The sequence below is a fragment of the Ascaphus truei genome, chromosome 1 (genome assembly GCF_040206685.1).
Source record: "Ascaphus truei isolate aAscTru1 chromosome 1, aAscTru1.hap1, whole genome shotgun sequence".
NCBI classification, from domain to species: domain Eukaryota; kingdom Metazoa; phylum Chordata; class Amphibia; order Anura; family Ascaphidae; genus Ascaphus; species Ascaphus truei.
The window spans coordinates 489,307,285-489,321,082 of record NC_134483.1 but is presented as its reverse complement, the minus strand read 5'-3'; the positions used below and the strand labels follow the sequence as shown (position 1 = coordinate 489,321,082).

Here is a 13,798-nt window from a genome sequence, read left to right as displayed (position 1 = left end):
TGAAGCATTGTTTCCTGAGGCCGCCTGCTAGTTCCATACGGGGGCCCGTTCCTGACTTCTGTGCTGAAGCGTTGGTTTCCCGACGCTGCCCTGCGGTGTACTTCGGCCAGCCTGCTGTCTCCCCCTGCTGAGACCGGCGTCATGGGCCAAGGCCGTTCCTCACGAAGAGGCCACTCCCGCACTCACGCTCCTAAGCTGAAGCGGGGAACTCCTGACTACCTGTTGCCAAACTCCTGCTTGAATAACGACGATGCTGCCTTCTCTAATCCTGACCCTGCTACGTACGACTACGAACTGCGCACTCCGGATCAGTCTGCGCGGACTAAGGTCGGTGATTATATAACCCCACCTCAGCCCCGCGGTCCGGTCCCGGTTTGTGGCGAGCACAATCGTAACAATATATACTTTTTACATTTATTAAACTTGTGCAAAATAACTTTGAAGTGAACACAAAGAAGGTGAGACTGTATATCAAGGCAGAATTGGAACAAAATAAAGGCAAATTGTGTCATTTGTGTCTCTGCATCAATGTATCAAAGGCCTTTGCTGGAAGCTGTGCAATATTAGCTTGTGACTTGGGGAGTGTCAGCAGGAGGAGTAAGGGAGGAGTTACATGGCAGACATAATGAGATCCAACTTTGCCACTCCCTGTATCACTTTTGTTATCCTGTATTTGCATCAAAAAAGGTCTGCCAGGTCGGAAACGACGTAAACGTTTCTGGCTCACAGTTAGCACAACGTGTAGGAAACACTTTCTTACACTTTGACACACACATAAAATTGTACTTCCATTGATACATCTCCTCGTCTATGTTGAGCTCAGGCCTGACCTGAAAAACAAGTTTGCTCTGAAGGGCTGTGATCAGTATGGCAGCACTGTACAGTAACGCGAGGTTCTCATACCTGTTTCTATTTTATATATATATATAATCAAAAAATAAATAGATGATACCGTTCTGTGGCTAACGAAATGCTTTTATTTGTGCGAGCTTTCGAGATACACTGATCTCTTCTTCCGGCGATGTTACTATGTATGAAGCAAAAGCTATACTATAAACAGTGTCTATTGGAATGTTATCTGTGCTGGTCCTTCCCCCGGTGCGGTGCGGTGTGTATATATATACACTCTTTGATGGAGATAGAAAAACAGACAGTAGCATTTTTGTCACAGAGATCTCCAAGAAGACATCAATAAATATCACAGAATATTCCATTTATACCAAAGCAATAAAGACGTTGTAGCAAACACCTAAAGGAACATTACATTGCTCATCACATGGACTTATGTGGGACATACATGTGGTGTGAAGAGAAACAAAAGAAACGGCTTTTCTTCGACGTGAAAAGTAAAGCAGAGTTTAACTCATATTACACAATAAGGGTATTATAAGCTATGTTTTATCTCATGTACCACATGAGACATTTGTTAAAGACAAGATAGTAATTCCAACCTAAGAACTACAATAATGAAGCTATTAAAAATATTACTTGTGAGCACATTCACATCTCAGACACAGGGCCAGCCTAGAGCAAGGTGGCCGCTTTGGGCCCTGCACACTCTCCTCTCCCTCCTGTCGGTGCCGCGAGCCAACTTTCACTCGACCGGATGGGGGAGCTGGAGAAAGGAGCGTGCGGCCCCCCTCCTCCGGCTTTCCTCACTGGTCGGAAGTTGGATACCGGCGCCGACAGGAGGAGGAAGCGCGGGGCCTCCAGACCGGCAGGTGTGGGTGGGGGATGTGTGTCTTCTTACCTTCTCCACAGCGGTTCGCCTCCTGTAATGTTGTGTTGCCATGGTAAAGTGACATCACGGCGTCATATGATGTGACATTGCCGAAGGAGGGCTGCTCGTCTAGGTCAATCCCTCTTTGTTTACAGGGGGGCCCCGCTGGCAGCGTGCCGCCTTGGACCCTGCAAAGCCTCAGGCGGGCCCTGCGAGTCAGACAGGCCTGAAACACTGTCTTTCTCCATTATCCCTTCGCATACAGTGTTTCCACCTCAGCAAGGGATTCTGGGTAATGACATGCAAATGAGCACACAGTGTCACAATAATGTAGCTAAAATCAGCGAGGCATAACATCATGAGGCATAATGCAGTTTCTAAGCCATTTTGTGAGGTCCTGGAAATATTATTTAACTTTACTAGTATTTTTTTTTTAAGAATAAAGAATTTCACCCAGACATATGTAATCAGGGTTTAAAAGGAAAAAGATGACAATTAAAAAAATAATATTTATTTGTGCTTGAGTAAATGGGACAGCATATTGAATCCCATCTATTTAAAACCCATTAAGGTCCTATTGTTATAATACACAAGTGCTGGTTGTTGCTTTGCATTACCAATTATTCTGTTGAAATGTATGACATTTCTCAACAGAATGCAAGCTCAATTTATTGGTCTCTTTTTTTACTCATTAAAATATTAATGGAATATTTGATGTAGTGTTCAATAGTGACGGTAGAAGACTAGAATGTAATGAAGTAACCGGTAAGTGGGAGTAATTCTCTCCGAACATCAATCTTTCACCATATTGCCTGCTATAATGCAAATGTAAATGCAATCCATAATTTACATTATGATGAAAGAGATCACGTTACAGAGGGCATCTTAAATATATCAAAGACTGGAACTAATGGCGATATGATCCATGTGACCGCCGCACACGTCTTCAACTTGTGTAGAACTTGTTTTTCGATTTTTTGGTGCCTCAGTGGAACCCCATTAAACGTTCTTCGCGGCTTCTCTGGAAATAGCCGATTTATCCTACAGGCTGTCTATATTATATATAATTTAGAACATTACAGGGTAACATTTAGTCGCTGTTTATAATTCTTGTACTAAAAAATATAGTGAGTGATAAATGAAACTGAGTCTTAAGGGGTAAAATATTTATTTATTTATTTTTATTTATAAAATGTTTTACCAGGAAGTAATACATTGAGAGTTACCTCTCGTTTTCAAGTATGTCCTGGACATAGTTAATATGACAAATAATACATGGTTACAAATACAGTTACATAAATGAACAGGGTATACATTATATACAATATATTGCATGCACAGTTAGAGAAGATGTATATTATAGGTTTATGTAACAGTTACAAACCAGATTAAAATGTGAGACAGCCTTAGTTTTGAAAGAACTTAAACTGGTGGTGGATGTGAGAGTCTCCGGTAGGTTGTTCCAGTTTAGGGGTGCACGGTAAGAGGAGGAGGAGCGGCCGGATACTTTGTTGAGCCTTGGGACCATGAACAGTCTTTTGGAGTCTGATCTCAGATGATAAGTGCTGCATGTGGTAGGGGTGAGGCGTTTGTTCAGATAGATGGGTAGCTTGCCCAGAAAGTATTTGAAGGCAAGACAGGAAAGGTGAATTTGCGCCTAGACTCGAGTGATGACCAATCTAGTTCTTTGAGCATTTCGCAGTGATGTATGTTGTAGTTGCATTGGAGAACGAAACGACAAATTGAATTGTAGAGGGTGTCAAGTTTGCTAAGGTGGGTTTGAGGTGCCAAGCCATATACTATGTCTCCATAGTCAATAATTGGCATTAGCATCTGCTGTGCGATACGCTTTCTGACCAGCAGGCTTAGGGAGGATTTGTTCCTGTAAAGTACTATATACACACACAGGAGGTAATATATAGTATTCAATCATTCCCTTGTGCACCTGTGATATCTTTTATTTACTAAGTTGTTATAATAGGAGAGCGGTGGATCTTGTTATATTCCTGTAAAGTACACCTAGTTTGGCATAGGTTTTGGTTGTCAGGGTATCAATGTGCATCCCGCATGTTAAGTGGGAGTCAAACCATATGCCCAGGTATTTAAAACTAGTAACAGGAGTTAGGGTGGTGTTAGCGATGGTTCTGATCAAATATCCGCGGTCCCCACATGTTGGTAAGGGAAGCCCTTGTAGGATTGGATGGAAGCCGAAGGCTCCACAGAACACAGGCTGAAAACCACCGATCTGCTACCAATGGAAACACTTAATAGTTTTGAAGCAGCTTTCTAATGGCTCTAAAATACACATACAATTCTAAGATTTTACGATGTGGTAACGGGGCTTTAACCCTTTGGTTGCCAAAGGGGCAGCGGCACCTTTGGCAAATCGAAATCCCATGGCCGCTCCATTTCCCTGTGTTTCATATCTCCCATGGAAAACAAACCCAATACATGGGGCCTTTGGAGTACCACACCCCATGAGATAGTGGCTTACGTCCTGGGGCGTCCAAAGGGCTCAAGTGTCAATCCTGTCAAAATCGTACATTCATTTTTTACTCAGTTGGAATCCTGGGGTTGGACCGTGTTATTTTCATCTCTGGTTCTAGAGATAATTAATGAGTAATTTGTTGGTGCCGGTGTATTTCCTGGAGAATCCAACAGAGCAGCCCATGTGAACCAATAGGAAGCCACACTGGTGAGTGCACTGGTTAATATCCAGGGTCGCTGGAAGATCTCTTTATTGGCAGAGGGATGTGCAGTGTGAAGGATACATAGAGCCTTATTCAATAAAGTGTGAAAACCCCAATCCAGCGCTAACTGGGGTTTTCCGTGTGGTAGCACTGTATTAGCGCTATCGTATGTTATACAACAATAGAAGCATAGAAAACAATGGAAGATTAAGACCTAACCTGCCCATCTTCCTAGATGTTCTGAAGCCACTGTTTTACATTCCTTTACTGTATTCGACTCCACTACTCTGCAGGGAGGTTGTCCCCTGACTGAAAGCCCCTGTGTCCAAGGATTTCCTTTGTCCGGCTGCTTAGCTTAAATTCTAGTGCACATTTCTCTATATTGTACGCGCATTAATATAGCGCAAAACAGGTACACAGCACTTTAGGGAACAGAGATTGGAATGAAGGGAACCATAATAAAATAAATAATATTAAATAATGTAATAATATCATAAACATATGTTGGGGATATGTATGCAGATTATTCAGTATATAATTATTATTGGGTGTGAATGGTAGATGGGACATCATTAATGAACATATCTGTTCTGAGAGAAATAAGTGTGCTAATGCAATACACAGGCAACTGCAGTTAAAGACCAGGGAAGTGCTAATAAGAAACAATACAAATTTGCTACACAGTTCTGCTTGGACTCAATTAGGTCCAATGTATACAAACAGTTTTTTAAACAGCTGAAAAATAATGTATAGATACGTGTAACCCATGCTCACACTTCTAGTTAATTACTTGCTATGCACGCTAACTTGATGAATAGTTTTTGCACACACAAACACTTTTGCATGCGCTGAAATCTTTGATTAATGGAACCCATTTGAAAATGATGCAGTGATTCCTTTTTTTGCGTAATGAGTTGTATTAACTGGTAACTGTAGATTTCTGCAGATGTAGCTGCTGGAAAATGTTTTGAAACATGGAATAATGACTAGGTTATTTTCATTAGGACAAAATTTAAGTTATGTATCAAAGTTTCCTGGTTGCATAATTGAAGCAAAAACACTGCACTGGCAACAGAAGGACGTGCAATCTTCATTGTACACTTTGTGTGTCTGAGCATTCACTTGTTTCAAGTGCCCTCCCGCAGGTAATGCCAGGGCAAAGGGGAAGAGAGGGGAATGCAGAGCCGCAAGGCCACCATCAGGAAGAGGTGGAGGATGCTGCTGGGGAGGGCGACCACTACACCCCCATTACAACTTAATCCTGTTCCCTTCCCCCCCCCAACTGACCCGGTAGGGAATAGGATAGGCCCAAGGTACATGGGTCTGGACGGAAATCCTGTACCCAAGGTTGGTGTTCCAATTAGGTTGCCTGGTAGCAGTAAGACAAAGTATGGGCCCCAGTTCAGGGACCTAGGTTGGAACCAGAGAGGGGCCACAAGGCCAGTGGTTTGGGACTGACCCACTTGAGGATAGTGCAAGTGACCAAGGATGGCGTTCCAGTAACAGTTTTCCCCTGTCAACTATTTAGCTACCCCTTCACTCTTCCTTACCTGTGTAGGATTGCCAGGTGGCTTCTCCAAAAATACTGGACATAATGGTGGAAGGTGCAATGCACACGAACATACATCTCTCTCTGCTCCATGCTGTTTCCTCCTCTCCTTGGCACCACCTCCAGGCTCCTGACACCTCCTCCTGATTGGCTGCTGTTGAGTAATGCAGCCAATCACGATGGAGGAAGCTGCCCAGCCCCCTAGCATCAGCCCTGCTCTCTCCCTGCTTGGGGAAATCCTGTGGCACCCCAAGCCGGTCAGGTCGCTATGACCAGAGAGGTAGTACCAGACACATACATGTCCAGTGTTACCTCTAATTTTTTACTGGACAGTGTCCAAATACAGGACAGCCCAGTTCAATACTGGACACTTGGAAACCCTATGCCTGTGGTACACAGGAAGGCTTGTCGCCTTGTTCAGGAGTAAGACATGCCTACTCTAGTGCCAAGGGCTGTGGAGACGGTGCTTTCATTAGTGCATCCCTCTTCAGAGCTGACCTGCGCCGGAAGTACCCTCTGGGCAAAGGTTACATGAGGCAATGTGGGTGTACAGATAAGTTGATGTTCACAAGTTAGGAAATTGAGTTTCAGGTCTGGGTGAATTAAAACTCGGCAAAATAATGGTAGTGAGTTCATGGCACATTGTACCAGTAGGGGGCACCCAGTAGTAAGATCACTGTGGTTCTGTCCCAGGGCACTCGTGCATGAAGGTGGGCACATCAACAACAAAAATAATGTCGTTTGAGATGCTGATTTAAATGACCAATCAATGACGGAATCGGTGTGCAAAGGGTACTAACTAAGCAGTGCTACGTAGGCGACAAATGGCCAGAAAGACGGAGCTGTGCTGAGATGCAAGGCACCATAGAACCCATTGAAATGAATGGGCCATAAGTGCCTTAAGGTAAGGCTTAGCACTGCTTATACATACAGCCCAAAATATATTAACTTAAGCTTCCAGAATAGCACCTGCTCTAACGTGGTGGTACTCTAGGTATTCCTACTTACCACAGATTGTAAGTTCTTTGGGACAGAGACTCCCTTTCCTAATGTTACTTTTATGTCTGCACTTGCATACTTCATCATGAAACACCTATAGAGGCATTTCCAATGTTTAATCCAATATGAAAACTACTGGAGTATCAGAGTGAGTAAATGCAAAATAAAGGCGACAGTACCCATGGTGTGATAACACTCCTTCAAATCAGGAACACGTTCTGAGAAAGAAACCCTTAAGTTCAGGGAGGGAAGGCACATGAACAGGAGTCCGATAAGCCCTCAGGCAGTGTACAGTAGGGGTAGGGATTAAGGATTGGGGATTAACCTCCAGGTATAATTGCTGGTGGAAGGACAAATTGCTTCTCAGTCCTGATTTGTTACCACAGTAATGGTGGTTGTCATTGGTGTTATCAAGTGATTCGGGCAGTTCTTACAAGGTATCAAGGGGCTAAAGCTAGATTGGACCCATAGATGGTCTTCTAGTTGTACTGTATGGTAAGACCCATATGTAGTCTTCTTGTGGTATGGTAAGGGCATGTATAAACAAGGCAGGTTACATGAGTAACCCTGTTATGACATCAGGCCAGAAAGAAGGCTGATGTATGGTTAGGAGCGAACCATGGTAAAATTATCAAAGGCTCACAGGGAGAGAGCCTCCTGGTAAGAATGCGGGGGCCTCTTGTGTGTGTATAAACAAACATGTGGCAGTTTTACCCCAATGTATTAATCTATGGTCCTTATTAAGAGAAAGGTGCCTTGAGGCACCACTGGTCAAGTGTGAGTCGTGTGGTTTGACTAAAGTGTTTTAGAAATGGGATCATGATAACAGTATGTTACATACAGTATATCGCGTAGACATGTACACTGTGCTGGACATAGAATATTAGAGGCCCAATAAAGTCCCTGAACAGTAGAACTTGAAGTCCAATTTTTAGTTTCTTAGGCACAGAGAAATAAATTGACTTGCCCAAAGTTAATGTATAAGAATTGGCTTTTGGATTCTAAGGCCAGGTCCATAGTGCCGTGGCCAGTGCAGAGGCGCGCGCGGCCGTGACGTCACCCGCTTAAAGCGGGTGCATTTTTTGGCAATGGTACGCGCACCATCCGTGAGCGTGTCTGGGGGCGTGCCAGTGACGTCACGGAGCTGGTTCACCCTCATTGGCCGAACCGCTCACGTGACCTGTCTGTCGCGCTGAGAAATCAGTTTAACTGATTTCTCGGTCAATGCGTGCCACCCTCCTGCTTCTGCGTGGACGCGCCCGCACGCCGCATGGACGCGAACACTGCCTTAAGGCAGTCTGCTCGCTCAGCGTGTGGACACCTCTGCACGCTCTGCAGTACCATTGCCCCAGCCTAAGCTGATTCACAAGCACCAAATAATCACATCAACACACACTTTCAACCACCTAAATGCACATATTTAGGCATGGAATGAATGATTCCCGTTTACTTCTGTTTTTTTTATCTTGAAGACATAGTTCATTATATAATTATCCACTATTTTTCTTTCTTATGGACATATTGAAATACAATAAAGGAATTTTGCTGGAGCTGTTACAAATGGCTGTTATTTACAACTGGGAGCTGATCACAGCAGTTTTGGACTTAACACACCATTTATTTCTTAATGCCTTAGAAGCCCTTTAACCAGCAGCTAAGAAGCATTGATATTCTGGCATTTTCAGGCCCAAATTTGTAAAAGCAAAATGTAATTCGTTTAAAGAAAATATTGGCTGATTACTTCCAGCCGGGTATAGTGTTAAGTGGGATGCCATTGTTTTACAACATTTTAATTATCTTATTCATATATTATTTGTCATTTTGCAAGAGAAAGAGCACATATTGATGTAGCACGTTTTCCCATCCCAAACACTACTTCCAGTGACGTGTTCGTAATGGTAATGATGCACCAGTGCCAGAAGGGATAAAACATGCAGCGGTAACAAGGGGGTTTTGTTGTGAACTGCAATACTTACAGCAGCTGCAGGGAGGGCAGATGGGAAAACATTCTGTCCCTGATCTCAGAAAAAGTCCCATTGACCAGGCTCCTAGAAATGCACCCAGAAACAAGATTCAGAAACTGCAGTGCATTACACAACAAGGTGTGGTAGGCCGTCGGAGGTATTGATCTTTTTGCATTCACACATTTTCTATCTCCCCTCCTAGAGCCTGCGTTCACTACACAAATATTCTAAAGTCACTTGAAAGACTGAAGCTACACCTGAAAAAATTCTGAAACATACATTTTTTTGTTACCTTTGCACAAGGGTAACCAACTCCACTCCTCAAGGGCCCCCAACAGGCCTGGTATATGGGATATCCCTGCTTTAGCAGAGGTGGCACAATGAGCCACTGATTGAGCCACCTGAAGCAGAGATATCCTGTTGGTGGCCCTTGAGGAATGGAGTTGGCCTCTCCTGCCTTAGCACATAAACTGGGCCTCTTTGTAACTTTCGGGACAACCCATATGATATTAAATAATAATTTTTAAATGCAACAGTTCAGATACGTATAACTTGCCCCTATGTAGGGACAATTTGACTCTTGCTTCTATATCTTATTCCTTTGCATGAGATCTTTTTGATTATCCCACGCATATGTTTAACCCTTTACCACTAGAAGCCTGATCCATGCATCGACTACCTTTTGGGACCAGAAACCAATGGCATTGTTATGCATTGCAGGGCCCTCTGCAAAATAGCTGGTTAAAGGGAATTCCGAGAGAGGGTCCATACTCACAAGCCATACGGTGACTTGTTAATAATGTGAATTTGCTTTCTCCCTCTGTTCAGTGTTCTCATTTCTTTTATAGTATGTACATTGCGTAACGTAAAAGGCTACGTACTCACTTGAAAAGTAATATTAGCAGGGACAACATTAAGAGCAGCGGCTCAAGTGTTAAACAGGACCAGCGACTAGAAGGTGATATGAAAGGTTGCATATCATTGCTACTGTAAATATATCAGCCGGATAATCTGCTATGTGAATGTAGCATTTAAACTTAAAATGTCACCCAAAATGTCCCTTAGCTTTATATCTTTGTACAGCATAGCGTGCTATCATGAACAAAAACCATACACATTTCTCTAACAATTTATGCTACTTAATATAAATGAGTTGCAACTTCCTCTTATTAATGCAGTGATTTATACACTGATCTAAACCTGCACAGCTCCAGTGCAGAGACGTTAAACCCTGTATCTGGTCGGCACTATAACAGATGCTTTCTGAGGATCCCACATCAAAGAAAGCTAACGGGGTCAGAATACAACACCCCTCCTCCCAGGCACAACTTTTGCAGCTTACGTTCCACTTACAAGGAGCTGATGTCGCTGGGGACGATCCTTGGGACCCAGGACGACCCGACACAAATGATTGACTCTTTTGTGCAGCTGCAGGTGGAAGGGCATCGCACGGCTTTCCTAGGCTGTCCAAGGTGCAGCGGGCATCCAAGCAGAACCAGGAACAGCAGGGGTCCCTTGATGAGCGCCATCCTCCTGACCCCCCAGCCTGTGTATGTGTGTGTGCACTCTGGAGTAGTGGGAAGGGAGGCTCAGGACGGAGCTAGCAGGCATGCATTCCTCATTGTGACTGCACCATACTATACTGCCCTCTCCTCCTGACATCAGCACTTCAGCTGCAGCCGGCTGCTTGCTTTTTTTTTTTTCTTCTTCCAATGAATAATTTATTTAACCCTCCATTCGGGTGAGTTTAAAAATAACCCCCCCCCCAAGTAACAAAAGGTTCTTGCTCCGTTTCACCGTGCCCGATCCTCCTTGAACAAGAGGAGAACAGAACAGTGGGTGACCTTGCAGGGAGCTGCAAAGACCCGTCTGTGTTGAGCAAGCCCAGTGTTGCCCTGGGCGATTTGTCACATACAGTGACCTACAGCAGGATTGCTATTGCTGCAGGGAAATCTTTACCTTGTAGACGTGTATTACATTTCTGTTGTTTTTTTAATAGTTTTTTTTTTTTATTGGGTTTACAAGCATTAAACAACAACATTACAATACAGAAAATTAAAATAAGAAGCACAGAAAAACATACTTTCACACAAAAATTATGTTTGGTATTGCACGTCATACATCACAAAATTCAACACATTAACACAAATAATAATTTAAAAAATATATAGATAATAGCATAAGAAGATTAACATCAAAGCTATCACCATACAGCCTCCTAACATAATCTGGCATAAGATTCCCCATTCACCATCTCCCCCATCAATAATATACTATTATATTTCCTCAAGGGCGAAATTATCCGTGACCCATCGCAATCAGTCTGAGGAGCAGGGTCGCCAACTGGGTGGTTCTGCCGGGGTTGGCGTCCCAGGCCCAGTGAGTCGGGGGGGGTCCCAGGCCGGCCGACACTGCAGGTTGGGCCCGACCTCTGGCCAGGCCTGTCCCTTAGCAGCAGCCTGCATGACTCAATCCCTCTGTCCCACGCCGACGGGCCACTCTGATGTCAGCGCACCGGAAGCGCTCTGACGTCAGCGCTCTCTGCTTCCCGCGTGCGACGGCATTAGAGGGAGGCCTGTCGGAAGCTCAGCGTGGGACAGAGGGATAGAGGCATGCAGGCTGCTGCTAAGGGGAGATTTGGGGTTTGGCCGTGAGATCACTGGCAGCCGGGCCTGGCCAGAGGTCGAGCTCAACTTGCAGTGCCAGCCGCCAGGCCCCCACATCCATTAGACCCGGCCTGATCATCCCCAAGGTAAGTCTTTTTTATATGTATTATAGGGGTGGGCTTTTAACAAATATGTATTGGGGGGGTGGGGGTCTTTTTAATATTTATGGGGGGGGTCTTTTTATATGTATTGGGGGTGGGGGTCTTTTTTATATGTATTTGGGGTTGGGGTCTTTTTTATATGTATTGGGGGTGGGGTCTTTTTTATATGTGTTGGGGGTCTTTTTATATGTATTGGGATGGGTTCTTTTTTATATGCATTGGGGAGGTGGGGGTCTTTTTAATATATATTGGGGAGGTGTTTTTTTTTTTAAATATGTATTGAGGAGGTGGGGTCTTTTTAATATGTATTGAGGGAGTGGAGGTCTTTTAATTGCATTGGGGTGGTGTATTTTTTTATATGGGGTGGGGGTGTATTTAATATGCATTGTGGGTGTATTTTTTAATATGGGGTGTGGGGTGTATTTTTTAATATGGGGTTGGGGTGTATTTTTTAACATGCATTGGGGGTGGGGATGTATTTTTTATAATGCATTGTGGGGTGAGGGGGTGTATTTTTATTATGTATTTAGGTGAGTGGGTTTTTTTTGTATGTATTTTGTAGGGGGGGGATTGAGTGCGTGGGATAATTGACGGAAAGTGGGGGCGAATGAGAGGAGAGAGGGGGGAGTGAGGAAAAGAGGGAGTAAGAGTGAGACGGAGGGGAGAGGAATACATGGGAAGAGGGTGGGAAATAATGGGGGGGCTCATGAGGTGTGAAATGGGGGGGCTCGCTATACCGCTGAGGGGGGGAGGGAACCCAGACGTAACTCTAGTCCTGGGCCCCGGGAAATCTGTTGGCGGCCCTGCGGAGGAGACCCCAAGTGTATTACATTTCAAAGCCTTTTTATTTTTGGTGGCGAAGTAGACGCTGTTTGTCCCACCATCCAGCCCTGAGAGATTTAATGGAATAAGCTAAAATCATCCCTGACAAGGTGAAGTATCGCCTTAGAACCTACAGGCCGTCCGACACTATTTGAAAATGCTCTCTCTGTTGGAGAACACTTCGGTTGCACTCACATAAATGGGATTAACATTGTCTCCATCAGAAGACTGCTTCACAACATATTGAATAGGAGCCATACTGGGGAGACCTTTTTATGATTTTTGTTGCATATTATGAGTGGTGTTTTTTTTTTTATTTGCTTATTTATTTCAGGATTCTTCTGGTTTAAAAAAATAAATAAATAAATAACAAATACCTGCAGAATTAAACAACAAACGTAGCATTTCCTGAGGGGTCGTCTTTGATTTTAGGGAAAAAAGAATTAGCAGAAATAGAAAACAAAATGCTGAAAGTAGCATCAGCTGAAGATGAATTCATACATTGCAGGAAACCAAATCAGCAGTATATATAAATCAATGTGAAATAAAATAGGGAAAATGTCTGTGTTTACATTGGTGTAATGTGCAATATGTATATAACAAAAAAATCTACTCGCCACCTAGTACCACACGTGTGCTGCTTGGGCCAATAGGAGCTCGCCACGATGTTAAATCCACTCGCCCGGGGCGTGCAGCTGTATAGGTTTGTCGAACACTGTGTATATATATATATATATATATATATATATATATATATATATATATATATATATATATATATGTAACGGGTCTTCCCTATGACTACCGCCGCTACTACGTGCTGTGCAACCTGTGTGGCTCTCAGGAGCCTAAGCCTCCGCTTGGGGAACCTGGGGTACATCTTTATCATACATCTCTAGGTGCAACGCCTCCACCTGGGAGGGATCCCAACGGAGTGGGAGGAGGCCCTCACAGGAACAACCACACAACACTACAGAATATAAAACAGGACGGGCTTTACTGCATGGAAGCACACACATCACGTAACAGCATAACATCAAAACAGCATAACATCAAAACAGCATAACAGCATATTGCGCCACGGCGGACGCTAACCACACTATGCGTCACGGCGGACGCTATCACCTCTAGGCGTCACGGCGGACGCTAACCACCTCTAGGCGTCACGGCGGACGCTAACCACCTCTAGGCGTCACGGCGGACGCTAACCACCCACAATGTGACCCCACCCTGTGTCCAGTAACCCCCACCCAAATGTCTCGTGTTCTCGAAGTCAAATACCACTGT

At 44.0% G+C, this 13,798-nt stretch overlaps 1 protein-coding gene across 3 annotated transcripts in view; it reads right to left on the bottom strand.

Moving 5' to 3' along the window:
* LGI2 (leucine rich repeat LGI family member 2) overlaps window positions 1-10,810 on the bottom strand; it is a 30,091-nt gene extending 19,281 nt beyond the window's left edge. Inside the window, exons 1-2 of one of the 3 annotated variants that reach the window (XM_075568445.1) lie at window positions 10,276-10,810; window positions 8,935-9,006 (exon numbers count right to left, since the gene is read on the bottom strand). In XM_075568445.1, the coding sequence (XP_075424560.1) occupies window positions 8,935-9,006; window positions 10,276-10,451 (248 nt within the window). In that variant the 5' untranslated portion in view covers window positions 10,452-10,810. The remainder of the gene's footprint in view (window positions 1-8,934; window positions 9,007-10,275) is intronic. The other 2 variants (XM_075568441.1, XM_075568452.1) reach the window with 2 other exon arrangements.
* Between the last annotated feature and the right edge of the window lie 2,988 nt (window positions 10,811-13,798).